This window comes from Amphibalanus amphitrite, unplaced genomic scaffold (assembly GCF_019059575.1).
Source record: "Amphibalanus amphitrite isolate SeventyFive unplaced genomic scaffold, NRLGWU_Aamphi_draft 001277F_arrow, whole genome shotgun sequence".
Lineage (NCBI taxonomy): Eukaryota > Metazoa > Arthropoda > Thecostraca > Balanomorpha > Balanidae > Amphibalanus > Amphibalanus amphitrite.
In genome coordinates this window covers 172,962-197,334 of record NW_024882770.1, presented here as the reverse complement: position 1 = coordinate 197,334, position 24,373 = coordinate 172,962, and the positions used below count along the sequence as shown (strand labels likewise).

The window sequence follows — 24,373 nt, the reverse complement described above, 5'->3', positions numbered from 1 at the left end:
TCTCTCTCTCTCTCTCTCTTTCTCGAGCGGGCCCCTGACAGAAATTTCGGGGGGGGTCAGCTGACCCTCTGACCCCCCCTGGCTGCGCCACTGCCCGTGACCCCTATTTATGCCCCCGAGGTCATCTCAGGCCGCCAATGGTACCTATCTGACTGTTTTTCGCGAACAACTTTTGATAGAGGCATGCTAGAGTGATGAAAACACCTTAGTTGTGTTTGGCTCGACGATACGCATCGACTGATATGCAACTTGACCCTTGGGGCATTCCACGATAGATCATACCACTTTTTTCCCATTTGACACCCTCATCTCTCGGAATTTGACGAGAATTGGTCTCAGGGGTAATCAGGGGCTCTGAATCCACCTGTAACAATTTCAGGCTTATCAGATAAGTATTTTTTGAGTTATGGTGTATCACATTTTTTGTATCTTGCTTTGCAGCGCTAAGTTTGGCGGGCTGTAACTCTAAGACGGATTATTCAAATGCCAAATGTTATATAACATTGAACTTGCAATGAAACAGAGATTAATATGTATTTTTGAAATTTCGAAAACTTCGCTTTTGATATATGACATATCGAGTTTTCTTTTATTTGTATTTTTTGGACTTTGGGACCAAATTTTTTTAATTTTTCATTTCTTTAAAAAAATATTTGGCTCATTGTTAAGAAGTATGCAAAAAATTAGGAAGGTGTTCTTTCTATAAATATATTTATTTTACGTTAAGATAACGGTTTCGAATAGTAATTTCGGGAGGGGAGCTTACAAATGGCGTGGTAAAGCTGACTAGTGACATCACGGGTTACTGAAATTTCAATTAAAGTCTAAGTCATCTGAAAAAAAGTGAAAAGAGGGTTCATCCAACCCTCTTTCCTATAAGCGCGAGGGTGAAAAAGGCTGTTTGGTTCTGACATTGTTTTGGACGCTAACGACCATAGCTGTCCGAGATGAAAGTTACAGGACTCATACATGGTGTCCTCCAGAGGTCTCACAACTTGTATATCTGGGAATTTTTAAGGTTACGTGAGGTCAGGTCGGTCACGTGACATCACTGTTATAAGCCAATGGGGAAATATAAAAACTGTTATTTTGGCGCCGAGAATGATCTAAAACTATCCCACGTACATGGTATCGTGATTTCATGCACTTCTTGCAAAGTCCAATGCTTTTCTTTTGCATTGGTAACCTTGCGTGACGTCATTTATGACGTCACTAGGGTCGTACGAGTTTTTCGTCAATAACTCCCGATCAAATGGAGCTAGAGAGTCGGGAAAGCCACCAATGGACTCGGGGAGACCTTCCGAATCGAATGATATGCCATATGATACCCTTTGCCCAGCTTCGTGACCTGAGGGGCTCTGACCTGACCTTGATCCGAGGTCAACTGCTTAAGTTGACCTCACCCTAGCAAAAAGTATACCATTCGATGCACCTGAGCTAGGTGAACACAATGATGCCAAAATCGCGGCTCTGCGGCCATTTTTTGCGAAGTTATTTACTAAAAACCGAACCCGTAACTTTAGTCACTTGACCTGACCTCAGACGCTACCGGTTAGATTGAGACCTTAAAATCGGGTACCAATCGCTGCGACTTGTTGCGGCACACACGCTCGTTTTTTCCGCGAGGCTCTAGCTCTATTAGAAGCGAAACGGCGTGCTGGGGTCGTATCAACCCCTCCGAACCCCATTTTGTTTGCGGGAAAATGAGGATTTTATAGAAAGAACACCTTTCTAATTTTTTGCATGTCGATTTGCAATGACATGAAGTTTATTTTGAAAAAAATAAAAATTTGAAAAATTTTGGTCCCAAAGGTCATTAGAGGCAAATGAAAAAAGATTAAGGTTTTTGCTCAACAATGAAAATTTTTCATTGGAATTTTTAAATGGTAATATTAATTTTTGATTCATCGCAAGCTTAGTGTTGTTGACTGTTTGTTGGTAGCTTAACCCGTTCTTGAGTTATAGGCCATCTAACTCACCGTTACTAACCGAAGTTAAAAAAATGCAATGCAATATAACTAAAAAAGTTTTGATCTGAGAAGTCTGATATTTTGCCAGGCGTCTTTGGGGCCTATGATTACCCCTGGGACGGATTTTCATTAAAATCTGAGAGATGAGGGTGACGGGCCTGGTACGATCTATCGTGGAATGCCCCCCTTACCGGTCAGTTGACCTGAGGTCAAATTTTCAAGTTGACCTTTCAAGTTCAACTGATCATTCATTCGACGCGTCTTGACGAGAGGAACACGATGCTGGTAAAAGAAAGTTCGTGCAAGGTTTGAGTCGGAAGTTATTGCAGAAAAACCGTTTCCGAAAAAATAGGCTATTTTGGCAGTTTTTGTCCCCTGCAGGCAAAACCGTTGACGGTAGGCCAAATCCGGGAGAATTATTCAGAAAGAGCGTTAATAGGGCTATCAAATGAGCTTTTCCGCGGCGATGTAGCTTTATTAGTTTCCGAACTGTGCGTCGATTTGTTGAAAATTGTTGACATCTGAACTACAAATCGGCGAATTTTGGCCTTCAATGACCTCTCGTGACCTGACCTTTGACCTGACCAAAAAAGTGACCGAAGTGATTTCTTCTTTATTTTTGACGCTCTTTCGAACGTCGCCTTCCGCGCATCGGCTACAAGGCCCAGGAGCCGAGTTAGAAGGGGGAGGGTGTTCAAACACCAACTTTCCCCTCCCCCAGCAGGGCGTGGAAATCCAGGACTCCCAGTCGGGCGCGGGCTAGTGACGTGCCCCCTCCAGTGACGTGCCGCCCTCCGTGCTGGCAGTCCCGTGACGCGCCGCCGCGGCCGCGTCTGAGCCGGCGACTGCCGCCGGCCGCCGAGCCGCTCCAGCCATGACGCTCTGCAAGACGCCGCTGCTGCCGCTGCGAGTGATGCTCTTCTCTTTCTACGGAGGTGAGCCGAGCGGCGGGCCGCCGAGTGGGGGAGGGGATGGCTCCCCCGCGCACAGATCGGGACGGCACCGTTCGCCAATAGGCCACAATCGCGGTAACAAGACACAATAGAAAGATTGCCTGCCAATAGGCGCAGCCACCGGACCCTCCGACTAGCCTAATGACTGCTACCTACCACGTGCGTCCCCCTGAACGCCACGGACACGCACCCACTCACGACTGGTGCTGAGTTAATGCTAAGATGGGTGAGGTGCTAAGTGACCATTTGGGGAAAGGAACAGCAGACGACTGCTGTTTTTGTTGATCATGGCCATGCTTAGCTAGGGAAATTACATCGGCAACCGGGACAATATTTGACGTGATCGTTTGCTGGCCGGCCGTCTGTTTGCGTTTGCCGTGTTGTGTCTGGCTTGCCGTCTGTTTGCGTTTGCCGTGTTGTGTGTGGCCGGCCGTCTGTTTGCGTTTGCCGTGCTGTGTCTGGCGTGCCGTCTGTTTGCGTTTGCCGTGTGGTGTCTGGCGGGCCGCGGCGCGCTGACCGGCGCCGCCCGTCGCCCGCAGGGGTGAGCTGCGTGCTGCCGTTCGTGGCGCTGCACATGTCGACGCTGGGCCTGTCGGCGGCCGAGCTCGGCTGGCTACAGACGGTGCTGCCGCTGGCGGGCTGCGCCGGCCCGCTGCTGGGCGGCGCGCTGGCCGACCGGCTCGGCTCGTACCGGCCGCTGCTGGTGGGCGCGCTGCTGCTCTGCGCCGCCGCCTACCCGTGCCTGATGCTGGTGCCGGCCGTGCAGCCGCCGCCGCCGGCCGACGCCGAGCTGGAGGCGCTCACCTTCCTCTGCACCGACCAGGGCGGCCTGCTGGCCGCGGCGCGCTGCCAGCAGCCGTGTCGGCTCGGCGACCCGCGACCGCGCCAGTACTACCTGGAGCGGTGCGCGTTCACGTGCCGGCCCGGCGTGCCGCTGCCGTCGGGCCTGCCGCACCTCTGCCTCACCTCGGGCGAGAACACCGTGTGCGAGCTGGTGGCCGACGTCGGCGACGGCCTGGTGGTGAACGGCTCGGTGCCGCGCCTGCTGGAGCAGCCTGACGAGCGGCGCCAGTGCAGCTACCCGCTGGTGGACCTGGCGCGCGGCCACCAGACGTTCGACGCGCTGACGTGCCGCGCGCCGCCGCAGTGCCACGTCAGCTGCCACGCGCGCCAGCTGAGCGTGGGCGCGCCGCCGCTGTGGGCGGCCGGCCGGTGTCGGCGGCCGCCGCCCGACGGCCGGCTCACCTTCTGGCTGTACTTTGGCCTGCGCGCCGTCACCGAGCTGTGCCTGCCGCTGGCACTGGTGCTGGTGAACACCAGCGCGCTGGCGCTCTGCCGCCGGCACGGCTCCGACTACGGCTGGGAGGCCGCCTGCGGCCTGCTCGGACTCGTGACGTTCGCGCCCATCTGCGGCTACCTGATCGACGTGCACGAGAAGCTCTTCAAATACCTTGACTTCAGGCCCAGTTTCTACGTGTTCTGCGCGCTGATGCTCATCTGCGTGATCCTAGCCTCGGTGGTGCCGGTGCCTCCGGCGCCGACCGGCCGGCGCGACTACCTGCGCCCGCTCGCCAAAAGCCTGTGCAACCTCGAGTTTTTCAGCGTTCTGTGCGTGCTGATGCTCCTCGGCACGCTGTGGGGTTTCCTGGAGGCGTACCTGTACGATCACGTGAGCGCGCTGGGCGGCTCTCAGCTGCAGAACGGTCTGAGCCTGGCGGCGGGCACGGCGCTGCTGCTGCCCTTCCTGGCCAGGGCCGAGCCGCTCATCAACTACTGCGGCCACCACCACATCTTCATCATCGCGCTCATCATATACATCGTCCGATACGTCAGTGAGTACCGGAGCCGGATGTCCTGACACTGAGTACCGGAGCCGGGGTGGGACATCACTGACACAGTACCGGAGCCGGGGGTGGGACATCACTGACACTGAGTACCGGAGCCGGGGGTGGGACATCACTGACACAGTGCCGGAGCCGGGGTGGGACATCACTGACACGGTACTGGAGCCGGGGTGGGACATCACTGACACAGTACCGGAGCCGGGGGTGGGACATCACTGACACTGAGTACCGGAGCCGGGGGTGGGACATCACTGACACAGTGCCGGAGCCGGGGGTGGGACATCACTGACACGGTACCGGAGCCGGGGGTGGGACATCACTGACACTGAGTGCTGGAGCCGGGGTGGGACATCACTGACACTCAGTGCCGGAGCCAGGGGTGGGACATCACTGACACAGTACCGCGGACCGGGGTGGGACATCACTGACACAGTACCGGGACCGAGGGTGGGACATCACTGACACAGTACTGGAGCCGGGGACCGGGGGTGGGACATCACTGACACAGTACCGGGACCGAGGGTGGGACATCACTGACACAGTACTGGAGCCGGGTTGGGACATCACTGACACAGTACCGGAGCCGGGGACCGGGGGTGGGACATCACTGACACGTACCGGAGCCGGGGACCGGGGGTGGGACATCACTGACACTGAGTACCGGAGCCGGGGTGAGACATCACTGACACTGAGTGCTGGAGCCGGGGTGGGACATCACTGACACTCAGTGCCGGAGCCGGGGGTGGGACATCACTGACACAGTACTGGAGCCGGGTGGGACATCACTGACACAGTACCGGAGCCGGGGGTGGGACATCACTGACACTGAGTACCGGAGCCGGGGGTGGGACATCACTGACACAGTGCCGGAGCCGGGGGTGGGACATCACTGACACGGTACCGGAGCCGGGGGTGGGACATCACTGACACTGAGTGCTGGAGCCGGGGTGGGACATCACTGACACTCAGTGCCGGAGCCAGGGGTGGGACATCACTGACACAGTACCGCGGACCGGGGTGGGACATCACTGACACAGTACCGGACCCGGGGGTGGGACATCACTGACACAGTACCGGAGCCGGGGGTGGGACATCACTGACACAGTACTGGAGCCGGGGTGGGACATCACTGACACAGTATCGGGGCCAGGGGTGGGACATCACTGACACGGTACCGGAGCCGAGGACCGGGGGTGGGACATCACTGACACAGTACCGGGGACCGGGGTGGGACATCACTGACACAGTACTGGAGCCGGGGGTGGGACATCACTGACACAGTACTGGAGCCGGGGGTGGGACATCACTGACACAGTACTGGAGGCGGGGGTGGGAATCACTGACACAGTATCGGGGCCAGGGGTGGGACATCACTGACACAGTACTGGAGCCGGGGACCGGGGGTGGGACATCACTGACACAGTACCGGAGCCGGGGGTGGGACATCACTGACACAGTACTGGAGCCGGGGGTGGGACATCACTGACACAGTATCGGGGCCAGGGGTGGGACATCACTGACACAGTACCGGAGCCGGGGACCGGGGGTGGGACATAACTGACACAGTACCGGAGCCGGGGGTGGGACATCACTGACACAGTACTGGAGCCGGGGGTGGGACATCACTGACACAGTACTGGAGCCGGGGGTGGGACATCACTGACACAGTACCGGAGCCGGGGGTGGGACATCACTGACACAGTACCGGAGCCGGGGGTGGGACATCACTGACACAGTACTGGAGCCGGGGGTGGGACATCACTGACACAGTATCGGGGCCAGGGGTGGGACATCACTGACAGTACCGAAACCGGGGACCGGGGTGGGACATCACTGACACAGTACCGGAGCCGGGGGTGGGACATCACTGACACAGTACTGGAGCCGGGGGTGGGACATCACTGACACAGTATCGGGGCCAGGGGTGGGACATCACTGACACAGTATCGGAGCCGGGGTGGGACATCACTGACACAGTACTGGGACCTGGGACCGGTGGTGGGACATCACTGACACAGTGCCGGAGCCGAGGGTGGACAATCACTGACACAGTACTGGAGCCGGGGGTGGGACATCACTGACACAGTACCGGAGACGAGGGTGGGACATCACTGACAGAGTACTGGGACCGGGGGTGGGACATCACTGACACTGAGTACAGGAGCCGGGGGTGGGACATCACTGACACAGTACCGGAGCCGGGGTGAGACATCACTGACACTGAGTACCGGGGACCGGGGATGGGACATCACTGACACTGAGTGCCGGAGCCGGGGGTGGGACATCACTGACACTGAGTGCCGGAGCCGGGGACCGGGGTTGGGACATCACTGACACAGTACTGGAGCCGGGGGTGGGACATCACTGACACAGTACTGGAGCCGGGGTGGGACATCACTGACACAGTACTGGGACCGCGGGTGGGACATCACTGACACTGAGTACCGGAGTCGGGGTGGGACATCACTGACACTGAGTACCGGAGCCGGGGGTGGGACATCACTGACACAGTACCGGAGCCGGGGACCGGGGATGGGACATCACTGCCCACAGTACTGGAGCCGGGGGTGGAACATCACTGACACAGTACTGGGACCGGGGGTGGGACATCACTGACACAGTACCGGAGCCGGGGATCGGGGATGGGACATCACTGACACAGTACCGGGGACCGGGATGAGACATCACTGATACTGAGTGCCGGAGCCGGGGATGGGACATCACTGACACGGTACCGGAGCCGGGGACCGGGGGTGGGACATCACTGACACAGTACGGGAGCCGGGGTGGGACATCACTGATACTGAGTGCCGGAGCCGGGGGTGGGACATCACTGACACGGTACCGGAGCCGGGGACCGGGGGTGGGACATCACTGACACAGTACGGGAGCCGGGGTGGGACATCACTGACACAGTACTGGGACCGAGGGTGGGACATCACTGACACAGTATCGGAGCCGGGGACCGGGGGTGGGACATCACTGACACAGTACCGGGGGTGGGACATCACTGACACGGTACCGGAGCCAGGGTGAGACATCACTGACACTGAGTACCGGGGACCGGGGGTGGGACATCACTGACACAGTACCGGAGCCGGAGACCGGGGGTGGGACATCACTGACACTGAGTACCGGAGGCCGGGGACCGGGGGTGGGACATCACTGACACGGTACCGGAGCCGAGGACCGGGGGTGGGACATCACTGACACAGTACCGGGGACCGGGGTGAGACATCACTGACACGGTACCGGAGCCGGGGGTGGGACATCACTGACACAGTACCGGAGCCGGGGACCGAGGTGAGACATCACTGACACAGTACCGGGGACCGGGGTGAGACATCACTGATACTGAGTGCCGGAGCCGGGGGTGAGACATCAATGACACGGTACCGGAGCCGGGGACCGGGGGTTGGACATCACTGACACAGTACGGGAGCCGGGGTGGGACATCACTGACACAGTACCGGAGCCGGGGACCGGGGGTGGGACATCACTGACACAGTGCCGGAGCCGGGGACCGGGGTTGGGACATCACTGACACAGTACTGGAGCCGGGGGTGGGACATCACTGACACAGTACTGGAATCGGGGACCGGGGGTGGGACATCACTGACACAGTACCGGAGCCGGGGACCGGGGGTGGGACATCACTGACACGGTACCGGAGCCAGGGTGAGACATCACTGACACTGAGTACCGGGGACCGGGGGTGGGACATCACTGACACAGTACCGGAGCCGGAGACCGGGGGTGGGACATCACTGACACTGAGTACCGGAGGCCGGGGACCGGGGGTGGGACATCACTGACACGGTACCGGAGCCGAGGACCGGGGGTGGGACATCACTGACACAGTACCGGGGACCGGGGTGAGACATCACTGACACGGTACCGGAGCCGGGGGTGGGACATCACTGACACAGTACCGGAGCCGGGGACCGAGGTGAGACATCACTGACACAGTACCGGGGACCGGGGTGAGACATCACTGATACTGAGTGTCGGAGCCGGGGGTGGGACATCACTGACACAGTACCGGAGCCGGGGACCGGGGGTGGGACATCACTGACACAGTACCCTCGGACCGGGGGTGGGACATCACTGAGTACTGACACAGTATCGGGGCCAGGGGTGGGACATCACTGACACAGTATCGGAGCCGGGGTGGGACATCACTGACACAGTACTGGGACCTGGGACCGGTGGTGGGACATCACTGACACAGTGCCGGAGCCGAGGGTGGACAATCACTGACACAGTACTGGAGCCGGGGGTGGGACATCACTGACACAGTACCGGAGCCGAGGGTGGGACATCAATGACAGAGTACTGGGACCGGGGGTGGGACATCACTGACACTGAGTACAGGAGCCGGGGGTGGGACATCACTGACACAGTACCGGAGCCGGGGTGAGACATCACTGACACTGAGTACCGGGGACCGGGGATGGGACATCACTGACACTGAGTGCCGGAGCCGGGGGTGGGACATCACTGACACTGAGTGCCGGAGCCGGGGACCGGGGTTGGGACATCACTGACACAGTACTGGAGCCGGGGGTGGGACATCACTGACACAGTACTGGAGCCGGGGTGGGACATCACTGACACAGTACCGGGGGCCGGGGTGGGACATCACTGACACTGAGTACCGGAGTCGGGGGTGGGACATCACTGACACAGTACCGGGACCGGGGGTGGAACATCACTGACACAGTACTGGGACCGGGGGTGGGACATCACTGACACAGTACCGGAGCCGGGGATCGGGGATGGGACATCACTGACACAGTACCGGGGACCGGGATGAGACATCACTGATACTGAGTGCCGGAGCCGGGGTGGGACATCACTGATACTGAGTGCCGGAGCCGGGGGTGGGACATCACTGACACGGTACCGGAGCCGGGGACCGGGGGTGGGACATCACTGACACAGTACGGGAGCCGGGGTGGGACATCACTGACACAGTACTGGGACCGAGGGTGGGACATCACTGACACAGTATCGGAGCCGGGGACCGGGGGTGGGACATCACTGACACAGTACCGGGGACCGGGGGTGGGACATCACTGACACGGTGCCGGAGCCAGGGTGAGACATCACTGACACTGAGTACCGGGGACCGGGGGTGGGACATCACTGACACAGTACCGGAGCCGGAGACCGGGGGTGGGACATCACTGACACTGAGTACCGGAGGCCGGGGACCGGGGGTGGGACATCACTGACACGGTACCGGAGCCGAGGACCGGGGGTGGGACATCACTGACACAGTACCGGGGACCGGGGTGAGACATCACTGACACGGTACCGGAGCCGGGGGTGGGACATCACTGACACAGTACCGGAGCCGGGGACCGGGGGTTGGACATCACTGACACAGTACGGGAGCCGGGGTGGGACATCACTGACACAGTACCGGAGCCGGGGTGAGACATCACTGACACTGAGTACCGGGGACCGGGGGTGGGACATCAGTGACACTGAGTGTCGGAGCCGGGGGTGGGACATCACTGACACAGTACCGGAGCCGGGGACCGGGGGTGGGACATCACTGACACAGTACCGCGGACCGGGGGTGGGACATCACTGAGTACTGACACAGTACCGGGGACCGGGGGTGGGACATCACTGACACTGAGTACCGGGGACCGGGGGTGGGACATCACTGACACTGAGTACCGGAGCCGGGGGCCGGGGGTGGGATATCACTGACACAGTACCGGAGCCGGGGGGGGGGACATCACTGACACAGTGCTGGAGCCGGGGTGGGACATCACTGACACAGTACCGGAGCCGGGGTGAGACATCACTGACACTGAGTACCGGGGACCGGGGGTGGGACATCACTGACACTGAGTGTCGGAGCCGGGGGTGGGACATCACTGACACTGAGTGCCGGAGCCGGGGACCGGGGGTGGGACATTACTGACACAGTATTGGAGCCGGGGGTGGGACATCACTGACACAGTACCGGATCCGGGGTGAGACATCACTGATACAGTAACGGAGCCAGGGGTGGGACATCACTGACACAGTACCGGGGACCGGGGGTGGGACATCACTGACACTGAATGTCGGAGCCGGGGGTGGGACATCACTGACACTGAGTACCGGAGCCGGGGGTGGGACATCACTGACACTGAGTACCGGAGCCGGGGACCGGGTGTGGGGCATCACTGACACAGTACCGCGGACCGGGGACCGGGGGTGGGACATCACTGACACAGTACCGAAGCCGGGGACCGGGGGTGGGACATCACTGACACAGTACCGGAGCCGGGGGTGGGACATCACTGACACAGTACCGGAGCCGGGGACCGGGGGTGAGACATCACTGACACAGTACTGGGACCTGGGGTGGGACATCACTGACACTGAGTACCGCAGCCGGGGGTGGGACCACTGACACGGTACCGGAGTCGGGGGTGGGACATCACTGACAGTGCCGGAGCCGGGGGTGAGACATCACTGACACGGTACCGGAGCCGGGGACCAGGGGTGGTACATCACTGACACAGTACCGGAGTCAGGGACCGGAGGTGGGACATCACTGACACAGTACCGGAGACCGGGGTGAGACATCACTGACACAGTACTGGAGCCGGGGGTGGGGCATCACTGACACAGTACCGGAGCCGGGGGTGGGACATCACTGACACAGTATCGGAGCCGGGGGTGGGACATCACTGACACAGTACTGGAGCTGGGTGTGGGACATCACTGACACAGTACCGGAGCCGGGGGTGGGACATCACTGACACAGTACCGGAGACCGGGGTGAGACATCACTGACACAGTATCGCGGACCGGGGGTGGGACATCACTGACACAGTACCGGAGCTGGGGTGGGACATCACTGACACAGTACTGGAGCTGGGTGTGGGACATCACTGACACAGTACCGGAGCCGGGGGTGGGACATCACTGACACAGTATCGGAGCCGGGGGCGGGACATCACTGACACTGAGTGCCGGAGCCGGGGACCGGGGGTGAGACATCACTGACACGGTACCGGAGCCAGGGGTGGGACATCACTGACACTGAGTACCGGGGACCGGGGGTGGGACATCACTGACACTGAGTGCCGGAGCCGGGGACCGGGGGTGAGTCATCACTGACACAGTACCGGAGCCGGGGGTGGGACATCACTGACACTGAGTGCCGGAGCCGGGGGTGGAACATCACTGACTAAAAGATACAGGGGGCTGATGTCTCTAATCTCTACAAGTCTGCAACCATCTCAACTCTCCAAGGGCTTCATGCTGGCATCTAGGACGTCACGTTATTTTCCAAAGTCCAAACGCTCTTACGCAGCTCTATCCACGTACCTAATCTGTTAGCTCTGGGATAACTTTGTACTTTCTTAGCATAATATGCTCGTTGGCGGGACCTGACATGGTTGTTTGGACATCAGCACATGAAAACAGTTTTTCAGCATTCTTTCTTCATGTAGTCACTGAGCAAGAAGGTGTCTTGCACAAATAAGAGTTGTGTTATTGGTACTGATTACTGATTAGTAAAGTAATATTGTATAAACATTCTATTTTTGTGTACCTATTAGCAAACGCTCTTTGAGGCTCGTTACAACTTAAATAAAGATTCAAGACCTTAGCCTCATAATAGAGCTGAATATATTGCCAAACATGTTATTACAAAATGAGATGACTTAGACTATTTCGTGCGTAGCCCCTTATCAGTTATCAGCTCTGATTTAGTCAAGAGACTTGATAATGGGCTAGCCCTAAACAGTCGTTTCGTTTTTTATCATATATTTGGCAAGATATTCGGCTTTATTATGAAGGTACGATTTTACATTTGCATTGTTTCGTGTTATGAGTGTTTGAAATTTTACATGTATGTTCCTTTATTTGGCACGGGTTTTGACAGGATCAGGCGGGTGCTGGGACGCCCCCAGTGGAGTACAGTTCTCCAGGTATGGCGTTGTGTGTCGGCAGGCTATGCGTACATCCTGGTTCCGTGGCTGTTTCTGGTGGCCGAGTCGCTGGAGATGTTCACCGTGCACCTGGCCTGGCTGGCAGCAGTGCTGTTCGCTGCCAGCCAGAGCCGGCCCGCCACCGAGGCCACCGCGCAGGCCGTCATCACAGTGGCCCACTTCGGCGTCGGTGAGTGGGCGCGGGCCGCCTGATCACCCGCGGCGGGCCGCCTGGTCACCCACGGCGGGCCGCCTGGTCACCCGCGGCGGGCCGCCCGTCCAGCCGCCTGGTCACCCGCGGCGGGCCGCCCGTCCAGCCGCCTGGTCACCCGCGGCGGGCCGCCCGTCCAGCCGCCTGGTCACCCGCGGCGGGCCGCCTGGTCACCCGCGGCGGGCCGCCCGTCCAGCCGCCTGATCACCCACCTGCATCCTGCAGCAGTGGCCGTCTCTCGCGTCTTACGCAAAGCAGTTTGTGTCTCAGACGTAATTTAAGCAACCACTGGAGCACTATTATCTGATGACCTTTGAATTTCAGGGAGTGCTCGAGCACCCCCAAAACCCCTAATTCTTCACCCCTGCGATATTCTGGCAATATGCGTTTCAGAACCTGCCGAAACGTTTATTACCAGTATAGCGCCTTATGGGGCGACTAACGGAGCGAGCGAGAGGGTGGGCCTTGCACGTGCGAAATTTCGAGGGGTACCTCCAACTGACTTGTGCACTGCACCCTACTAACCGGTCTCTAGCGATGTGCCAAATTTGAGCACAATCGGCCCAGCCGTTATCGAGATCTGGAAGTGGCACCCTGCACGTGCGCACGTGCAACATGGGTCCCAACTGACTTTTGCACGGCACCCTACTAACCGGTCCCTAACCGCGTACCAAATTTGAGCGCAATCGGTCCAGCCGTTCTCGAGATCTGGAATCGACCCCTGCACGTGCGCACGTGCAGCAGCACCCCAACTCTGGCACATGGATATGCAGTGCCTAGTGGGTGCCTACCTACATGCCAACTTTCAGCGCAATCGGCCAAGTAGTTACCGAGATATTGCAACAATTACAAAACTGACACCTCTTCGTTTTGCACGTGGCACGTGCATAAGGGGTCACCCATATGCATCGGGAATAGTCCAATACTTGGTAGAAGGAATGAAGCTACCCTACAAAAATTACCGCATGTAAATCGGTCAAGTGGTTGCTGAGATATAAGCCTCGCAAAAGCGTCCACACGGCCGGCCGGCCGGCCGGCCGCTCATACCTACTCAGAAATTTCCGTTAATCTAAGGAAAGACTCCGCTCGCTTCGCTCGCTCCGTAACTAAGGTATTTTGACGCCAAACGATTATGAAAGGTACTTCTCATTCACTCGTAGGTATTGTTAAATTTCACGGAACCAATCTGCTGTTTGGGTAAAGGCTACGCACTCATGGGGCGGAGCCACGTAATGACGTCAGCGCTAAGCTCCGTGATGGCGCTGGTGGCGGGGCTCGAGTGTGGCCGAACGCAAGCCTCTGCCCGGGCCTGAATTGACGTTAGCATTACGAGTGAATGGGAAGTGCCTGTCATAATCGTTTGGCGTCAAAATGCCTTTGTAATAAAAGTTTCGGCAGGTTCTGAAACACACATTGCCATTGCCAGAGCGTCGTCAACGAGCGTTCACGCATTTAAAAATTATCGCAAGAAAAAAGTGGCGTCTCAAGGGGTTTGACGTCTCACGTCTCCCATAGGAGCTGAGCTCTTGGGGGGGGGGGGGGGGGGGGGGGTCGACCTTCGTCCCCTCCGCCACTGGGCGTAGGAACCCTTCCACGACGCGTGCTATGCCTGTTGGCTGTTTACTTCTAGGGAGTAAAATGACCATATAAAATTTAGTTGTATATGTTGTTATTCAGCTGGGACATAATTAACCCGCGCCGTGCTGGTGGCCTGAACTTTCCGCCGAGTGCTGGGGGGGGGGGGGCGTTTTCACGCCCCCCCGTCTAACTCGGCTCCTGGGCCACGTAGCGACACGCGGTAAGCGGCAATCGAAAGAGCGTCAAAAATAAGGACGAAAACACTTCGGTCATTTTTTGGGTCAGGTCAAAGGTCAGGTCACCAGAGGTCACCAAAGGTAAAATGTTGACTATTTCAACATTTTGGAAACTGCCAACGGCTATCTCGGGAACCGATAGAGCTACAGCGCCGCGGAAAAGCGCATTCGATAGCCCTTTTACAGACCTTTCTGAGTAATGTTCTCAGATTTGACCTCAGGTCAACGGTTTAGCCTCCAGAGGGCAAAAACTCCAAAAATAGCCGTTTTTACGAAAAACGTTTTTTCGTCAATAACTTTTGACTCATAAGCGCCATGACATTACTTTTGCCAGCATCGTGTTCCTCTCGTCGAGACGCGTCGAATGAACTATTTGTTGACCTTGAAAGGTCATTTTGAAAATTTGACCTCAGGTCAAGGTCATGACCTGACCGAAAAGGGTCATGTTGCATATCAGTCGATCCGTATCGTCGAGCTGAACACATCTGACGTGTTTTCACCGCTCTAGCACGTCTCTATCAAAAGTTATAGCCAAAAAACTGCTGGCGACCGTTCATGACCTGAGATGACCTCAGGGGCACACAGAGGGGTCACAGGTGCATTTTTCCTATTCAGTGTGTCATGTTTACCTATGAACCGATGTTTGAGAGCGTTTTGAACGATATTCGTCCAAAAGAGGCGCATTTCAATTTTCTCCCATTGACTTATAATGGAGAGGTCGCAAAATTGACCTGACCTTAGGTCACAGATATCAAAAATCCGAGATATACATTTTATACATACTGTTACTCATATCAATCGCTGAAAGTTTCAAAGTGATCGTTCAGTCGGTGTAGCTATAGCGAGCCTTTGAACTTTTTCTGAGGTAAGGTCACTTGACGTGACCTGGTGACCTGACCTTGAACGGCCTAGGTCTGAAATTTTCACAACATGTGCGGAAATGATGTAGGAACACGTGTACCAAAAACGGCGGCGCTGCGCGCCGCCGTTTTTGAGATATTCGCGAAAAACCTGAGGGGGGGGGGGGGGGCGTAAAAACGCCCCCCCCCAGCACGGCGCGGGTTAATGTGTAAAAATGGCACAACGTTTTTACACATGACCTATAAAATCTATGTTGCACATATCCTATCCTATCCAATAGTTCGTCTCCGGTGACCTGGCCTGACCTTGAGCTTAGCCTTTGCATGACATTGTATGCCCTCAGCGCCCGGGCCGCCGCTCCGATATACTTACACATTAGGTACACTTGTCACAAGTCAGTCGGCCTTCGCCGCTAAACATGCATCCGCAGGTAGTGGGGTGAGTTGGCGGGCCACAGAGAAACAAACGGTGGCCGCTGGCCGGTCGCTCCTGCTCAAATGCCGCACGTTGGACGGTATGCAGACGGTCAGAGCCGACGCCCCTCACGGACAATGGGATGCTCCTGCTGACCTGCCGAATGCCGTGATGCCAACCTGTCAAAGACCCCGAATGGCCCCTGTGACCTGTGTATGACCCTGTGTGACCCCTGTGTGTGGCCTTTCTGACCCCTGTGCGTGACCCAATGTGTGTGACCCAATGTGTGACTCTGTGTGTGACCCCGTGTGACCCTGTGTGTGGCCCAATGTGTGACTCTGTGTGACCCTGTGTGTGTGACTCAATGTGTGTGAACCAATGTGTGACTTTGTGTGTGGCTTTGTGTGTGACCTCGTGTGTGGCCCAATGTGTGACCCCGTGTGCCCCTGTGTGTGACCCAATGTGTGACTCTGTGTGACTCTGTGTGCCCCTGTACGTGCCCCAGGTCGCGGTCTGGGCGCCGGCGTGGCGCTCCACCTGCTGCCGCACTACTCGGGTGAGGCGCTGCTCTGCATGGGCTCCGTGGTGGCAGCCGGCGGCGCTGTGCTCTACATGCTGCTCTACTACTGCTGCCGGGCGCTGCGGCCCCACCGCCCACCGTACGGACGACACAAGCGCGAAATGTACAGCAGCAACGGTCAGTGGCGCGCGGTGGCCGCCCGATCGGGCCCGGCCCGCCGCTCGGCGCTGTCCCGCGGTCCCGGCCAGCTGCCCCACGGTCCCGCGGTCCCGGCCAGCTGTCCCGCAGTCCCGGCCAGCTGTCCCGCTGTCCCGCGGTCCCGGCCAGCTGTCCCGCGGTCCCGGTCAGCTGATCGGTCCCGGCCAGCTGTCCCGGTCAGCTGCTCGGTCCCGGCCAGCTGTCCCGCGGTCCCGCGGTCCCACAGGGCCACAGCTGCTCGGTCCCGGCAGGGCTCGTGACGTTCATGGTGCCGTATTGCCGGTCATGGTGTAGACATGCTGCTTGCAATGTTGTCTCTGTCCGTGGGTATCTTGTCTAACAGTAGGTACAGAATTGTCACTGATTATGGTATATTGTAGTACATACAGTGTTGACTCTGTGGGTATAACTATTGTCTACAATAGTGCTGTCCGCGTTCTTCTAGTGGCGATACAGTGGCTGCCTTGTCTAGCGTCCCTTGAAAGTACCGATACACGGGAAAGGAAGTACCGGTGAACCAGCGGCTGAAATCGGTTCGGCCCTCTCCCATCCCTTCCTCCCCAACATCCTCATCCATCCCCAGGTCAACTACTATGGACGTCAAACCTCTTGAGACCCCACTTTTTGCGATAACTTTTAAATGCGTTAACTCTCGTTGACGATATCCTGGCAATGTGCGTTTCAGAACCTGCCGAAACTTTTATTACAAGTCATTTTGACGCCAAACGATTATGAAAGGTACTTCTTATTCACTCGTAATGCTAAGGTCAATTCAGGCTCGGGCAGAGGCTTGCGTTCGGCCATACTCGAGCCCCGCCACCAGCGCCATCTGGTCTTAATGTGGGTAGGTATATACGCTACAGAGCTGGCGGCCGCCCACCATCAAGCCTGGATGGAGCGCGAGAAGCGAGTGACCGGTCACCGGGCAAGGAGCGCCGGAGGAAGCATAGCGCTGAAGTCATTACGTGGCTCCGCCCCATGAGCGCGTGCCTCTACCCAAACAGCAGATTCGGTCCGTGAAATTTAACATCACGAGTGAATGAGAAGTTCCTACCTTTCATAATCATTTGGCGTCAAAATACCTTAATAATAAAAGTTTCGGCAGGTTCTGAAACACACATTGCCAGAATATCGTCAGCGAGAGTTACGCATTTAAAAATTATCGCAAAAGTGGAGTCTCAACTTCAAGGGGTGCGACGTCCATAGTAGCAGCCTTCCCTCCGTCAGGCGTGCCGGCCGCGCCGCGCCGCGTATCGGTAATTCCAACAGAGACTGCGGCTTCTACTTACGCCCGTATGCTAACAAGTAACTGCTTTTGCGCTGTTATCTATGGGGAAAGATGTCACTGAGCTGAAGTCGTCTATCGGGACCAATGCCTTTACTGCAACTTCTGACATCTTGGCCTTTTCAGGTGCTATGTTGAACGGCACATACGCGCCGCTGAAGTCTCGCCACAACGGCATCTGAGCCAGCGCCAACGGGGCCGGTCACAGCGGCTCCAGCGGGGCCGGCCACAGAGACCGGTCACAGCGGCTCCAGCGGGGCCGGTCACAGCGGCTCCAGCGGGGCCGGTCACAGCGGCTCCAGCGGGGCCGGTCACAGCGGCTCCAGCGGGGCCGGCCACAGAGACCGGTCACAGCGGCTCCAGCGGGGCCGGCCACAGAGACCGGTCACAGCGGCTCCAGCGGGGCCGGTCACAGCGGCTCCAGCGGGGCCGGTCACAGCGGCTCCAGCGGGGCCGGTCACAGCGGCTCCAGCGGGGCCGGTCACAGCGGCTCCAGCGGGGCCGGCCACAGAGACCGGTCACAGCGGCTCCAGCGGGGCCGGCCACAGAGACCGGTCACAGCGGCTCCAGCGGGGCCGGTCACAGCGGCTCCAGCGGGGCCGGTCACAGCGGCTCCAGCGGGGCCGGTCACAGCGGCTCCAGCGGGGCCGGTCACAGCGGCTCCAGCGGGGCCGGTCACAGCGGCTCCAGCGGGGCCGGCCACAGAGACCGGTCACAGCGGCTCCAGCGGGGATGAAGACAGCGGCTCCACTGAGGCCGGAGACAGCCGCCGATTTAACCCGACTCGACTCGGGATGTCGCCGCAGCCGCACATCTGTGACAATATCGACGTCAGGACGGCCCACAACAGAACGGAAACATTCCACGCCTGAAAAAAAAAAATGGTGCATTGGCTCACTGGGCTGCAGGGCATAAAATGCTGGAGTGATTCACTGCAGCCACCGTAGCGTCCTCTGTGCGGGTGGACTCCTCCAGTGAACTGTGGTGTCGTGACGGACTCCTCCAGTGAACTGTGGTGTCGTGACAGTCTCCTCCAGTGGACTGTGGTGTCGTGACGGACTCCTCCAGTGGACTGTGGTGTCGTGACGGACTCATCCAGTGAACTGTGGTGTCGTGACGGACTCCTCCAGTGGACTGTGGAGTCGTGACTGACGGACTCCTCCAGTGGACTGAGGTGTCGTGACGGACTCCTCCAGTGGACTGTGGTGTCGTGACGGACTCCTCCAGTGGACTGTGGTGTCGTGACTGACGGACTCCTCCAGTGGACTGTGGTGTCGTGACTGAGGGACTCCTCCAGTGGACTGTGGTGTCGTGACGGACTCCTCCAGTGGACTGTGGTGTCGTGACGGACTCCTCCAGTGGACTGTGGTGTCGTGACTGACGGACTCCTCCAGTGAACTGTGGTGTCGTGAGGGATTCCTCCAGTTGACTGTGGTGTCGTGACGGACTCCTCCAGTGGACTGTGGTGTCGTGACTGACGGACTCCTCCAGTGGACTGTGGTGTCGTGACTGACTGACTCCTCCAGTGGACTGGGTGTCGTGACTGACGGACTCCTCCAGTGGACTGTGGTGTCGTGACGGACTCCTCCACTCTCCAGTGGACTGTGGTGTCGTGACTGACGGACTCCTCCAGTGAACTGTGGTGTCGTGACTGAGGGACTCCTCCAGTGGACTGTGGTGTCGTGACGGACTCCTCCAGTGGACTGTGGTGTCGTGACGGACTCCTCCAGTGGACTGTGGTGTCGTGACGGACTCCTCCAGTGGACTGTGGTGTCGTGACGGACTCCTCCAGTGGACGGCGATGCCGTGACTGTCGTGACCGCACGGCTCGGGCTCCCGGCGGACCTAGAAGTGGTGTTTGGTGTCGTGGCGGCGCCTTAGACTGCCTAATCTGACCGGCGAGGACCTGCGGGCCGTGAGAGCACTGCATTCCGCGTGCTGACTGCAGTACCCGGCCAGAACGCAACCCCGAGGAGTCCGGCCTGCCGAGATGTGCCGGGGGAAGTAGCACGGCGACCAGCGAGCGTGCCGGGCGCTGTGGGCCACAGTCGCTCCTGGACAGAGCCAATGGTCGGCCCCCTGGCGGCGGACGGGCAGACGGTGTTTTCCGCAGCGGCCGCCAGAGGCGCTGTGGTGACGCGCGCCCCGTGATATGCCCTGGGTCGACTGTTGCCTGTTACGCAGCGATGTGCGGGTGCTTGGAGAAGGAATTTCAGTTTCGTTTTGTATCTGTTGTGAGCGCGTGTTCTCTGCAAGAGTCCGATGGCGTCATTAAGTGTCGCGCAGCCTGCATGCGCAGGTCTCGTCGTACCTACTCGGCGGTAGGTACCTCCTTTTTCAACAAAACCGAAAATAGCTCGAAAACAGTTGAAGAGAATAGTTCACTTTCCCGAAATTAGTCTTTTGCAATGGATTAGTTATTTTTTATGCTCAAAATGATCAGCCGAGAAAATTAAACCTTTTTATAAAAAGATTATATCCTATATTCCATATACCTAAAATGGTGTTTGACGCGGAAGCTTATTACGCGTTGACCAATCATCAGGCATCGGTAAAATCCTTTTTGAAAGGATTGCATTCCCAATCCACATTCCTAGTGCCGAAGTGGATTGCATTCCTACCCGCAATCCCCTTTTTTCACTTGGATTGTGATCAAATCCGCAATCGTTTTTTGCAATCCTGTTGTATTAGGTATTATGTGCACTAGTGAATCTGGGGGAGGGAGGGGGGCATAGGGCCGTGCCTCCATCCCAAAATCACCCATTTCTAGCACCTAGTCTTGCGAGTAATTCCTATCTAAGGCACAGGTATTTTATGGGAAATATTATTTGCCTCAAACACCCCCACATTTAAACCTGTACCCAACCAGCGTTTTTTATTTTTAAAACTCGCCCTCAAATACGTAATTTTGCCCTTCCTATGTAGTTCATCAGCGTATATTATTTTGCGCGTTTAAATTAAAAGCGTTTAAATTATTTCAAGTTTCGATGTAAAGCCCTTGATAGCAAAGTAGGGTAAGGTGCCTAATTAGCGACTCCCTTAATTTGAACCGTCATTGCTCACGATCTGTGGGTGCAACTGTGTTACTGGCTTGATTTTCGGAGAGATCGTTCATTTTTCTATTAAAATATAGTCATTTTCTGCCCCAATATTCACTAACTTATTTGTAGTGAGCATTTTGGCAAACCATTGCAAAAAACGCTAATAGGGAACTCTTCCCAATTAGCGACCGGGGAGGGTCGCTAATAAGTCTATGGGTTTCCCCATATTAAAAATGGCAAAAAATGCGACGCCTGAAAAGATGAAATATGATCTCAAAAAGGTAACCTATACGCAAAGCACTCAATCACTCGAACAGGAACGTTTATCCAACACATTTACGTAAGTAAAAACTGATCACGTGATGCACCGAAGGCGAAAAGAAGGCGGAAACCCAAATTTTGCGGGCTATCTTGTATGATATTCGAGGTCCGCGCTGAATTCGGCACCCCTGCGGTCGGTGACGACATTTGACATCCCCTGCCACACATTGCAAGCTTCAGCAACACTTCATTTTCATTTCTCTCTTTTCCCCTTTCTCTCCCTTCTTGAGCTATTTGCGACCATGTCAGGCGCAAATAGGAAATATGAGTTGCGACACATTTTTAACCGCCATGCTGTGCACAGTTGAGCGATTCACTATGGGAAAACGGCAATCAATTAGAAAAGGAATGTCGATTCAGAATAAAAAAGGTGCATCATCCTAATGTGCATCGCTTTTCATCAGAGAGGACCCAAACACACACGTTTTGGATAAGAAACTCGTCATTTTTATTTAAACTCACCTGAAACGTCCCACCAGAAACATCGACGACCGAAAAATAATTTAACTTGATAACCAAAGTATGGCTGACCTTTTGACGATGTTTTTACCCCGTTTTCTCCTGCCAGTTTTTCTGTAGGGAGGTAGGTCGCAAATCGGAAAGGGTCGCTAATTACGCACCTTACCCTACATTAAGCCGATGAAGCCTATCTCATAATTTTCAATCGCAGCTAATCATTTCAAAGCACTAATCAAACACAATCCGGATTGGATTGCAAAAATTGGAAGTATGATGCAATCCAATCCGCAATCAAATCCTTTTTTTGGAATGGATTTCAAATCCCGGTGCAATCCACCAAAAAGGAATGCAATCAGGATTTTGCAATCCTGCAATCACAATCCTACCGATGCCTGCCAATCATGTTGCGTAGTACAAACCCATTGGCTGTAAACAGCATGCTGATTGGCTGACGATGACATGACGTGGCTGCATTTCTCAGCATGGCACGCATTCCTCTGCAAGGCACTGTTTTCGGAAGTCGGAACGAGAAATGGAATATCTTCGTGTAGTGTGATCGTTGGGCCGTAAAAGCTTCTGATTTGTGCTAGTCTCAGCCCAAGCTACAGCCTACAAAACTGCTATGCCAGTTCCAAACCCCACGTTAAAAGTAAACCATTTCCTTTAAGGTGGCCGTCCACTGGTGAGGCGCGCTGAATCTATGGGCTGCGCGTCGACTGCGGTAACGCACGACGAAGTGCAGTCAGAATTCGTCGGCTGCTCGGCGCCGAATTACGCGCTGACGAGTTGAAATACTAGACCTTTTTCAGCGCGTGCTAGGCGCTCTACGATTGCGCGATGAATACTCGCCTAACCAGTGGACGGCCACCTTAATGAGCCAATCATAAATTATGATACAAAGACGCTCTGCGCTCCACACTATCGGCTAGCAAAGTTTTTGACAAACTCGCTCAACATGGCAGTGACGTATTTGGCAGGAATTACACATTTTGTATTTCGTCGCCACACTAGGCGGAAAGTGAAGCCTACGAGTGTAATAAGCTCTTTGGAGTGGCGCATCGCAGCACTTCTTTGTCGAATCACGATTCCTGGATAACTATGACAAAGCTATCGAGCTGTTCTCGGTCCTGTCGAAATGAAGCTTAAAACTACCTGCCATCTGGTGAGACGAGGGCTGCGCATGAACTTTGATCTGAATTCTCATAGCACAAAGTCTCTATTTACTCATATACGTGTAATGTGTTCCGTCGTTTTTATAAATAAATGTGGACTAGACTGTATGCAGGATAAAATAACTTGGGAGGGGGGGGGGGGGGCACCAGGTTTCCTCATTCCACCTAGTGAGAAGACCTCCGATGACTCGTGCCCACAACTGAATGCCTGCAAATTTGACGCGTCGTAAGCTTTGTCGACGCAAGTCATTGAAGTTCAGACAAAGGCAGAATTAATTAAATTAAAAAGAAAATAACAAAGTCCCAAATAAAGATGGTGGAAAGCGTAGCTAAATGACACTCCCACAGAGAGTCAGGGGTGAGGGTGACATGTGTAGTTGGCGACTGTCCAGTCTGGTTGCTGTGCCGGCATACTCATCGCCTTCACCCACGCACGTCACGTGATGCCATCCAGCACACTGAGGTTTGTAGTGCAGGCCCTGGTTCTTTCCATCGTGCGGTACTACATGAGTGTGTACGGGACGCGTGGTGTGACACAGATGACTCGCGTACAGAAGATCATCAACTTTTGTGGGCGGGTCGTCAGCGGTCGCAGACGCAGTGACCAGTTGACCACATCTCCGATGTCATCGAGCGGCTCGGCTGGCTGCAAGCTGATGAGTTAGCCGAGTACCACACCATCTGCGCAGTCCAGCGAGCTATCACCACGAGAATTCCTGAATATATCAGCCATACCATCGTTCCATTAGCCCGCGACCTACATGACCAGGACCACAACACAAGGCACGCCGGCAGATTGACACAACCACGACCCCGAACCGAGACGGGGAGGCGCCGACTGTGTATCAGGGGGGTATCGATGTTGAACGACATTAACTTGGATCCGTATTTGCCATCGTTCCGTCGAGAAGCAAAAAACGCTATTCTTACCAGACGTCACTGAGATGGTATTGGTGTGAATGTCGTGTGCGTGATTTGTGTGTGCTATGATGATGTCATGTCCACTTACCCCATGTTTTATCGGTTTTCTCTGCTTTACGTATCAGGTGAAAAGCCACCTTTTGCTGTGGACCCTTGATGAATACATATCTGTACCTATCTGCTGTGACCGATACGGTGGTGTGTAGCTGTAAGGTTTTTGCCGTGCCCGGGCTGCGGTCGCACCACCGAGATGTCCGCGCCGCGGCACAGCAATGGCACACCAGCTGCGGCCGCCCCGATACAATACCGCCAGCACTCCGCGTCCCCAGCCCGCTCAGCTCCGCGTCCCCAGCCCGCTCAGCTCCGTGTGGGACAACCCAACGCCGAGCGCCGCGAACACCCCTCCAGTGGGGGCCGCGTCTGTCCGCTCAGACGCGGATGAC

At 56.4% G+C, this 24,373-nt stretch overlaps 1 protein-coding gene across 1 annotated transcript; it reads left to right on the top strand.

The window, feature by feature from the left end:
- The first annotated feature begins 2,762 nt into the window (after positions 1-2,762).
- On the top strand, positions 2,763-20,460 carry LOC122371770. The gene is made up of 5 exons (XM_043348442.1): positions 2,763-2,905; positions 3,463-4,755; positions 12,736-12,903; positions 16,519-16,710; positions 18,143-20,460. Exons 1-5 carry the CDS (start codon positions 2,845-2,847, stop codon positions 18,196-18,198), a joined length of 1,770 nt encoding a protein of 589 aa, XP_043204377.1. The 5' UTR covers positions 2,763-2,844; the 3' UTR covers positions 18,199-20,460.
- The last annotated feature ends 3,913 nt before the right edge of the window (positions 20,461-24,373 follow it).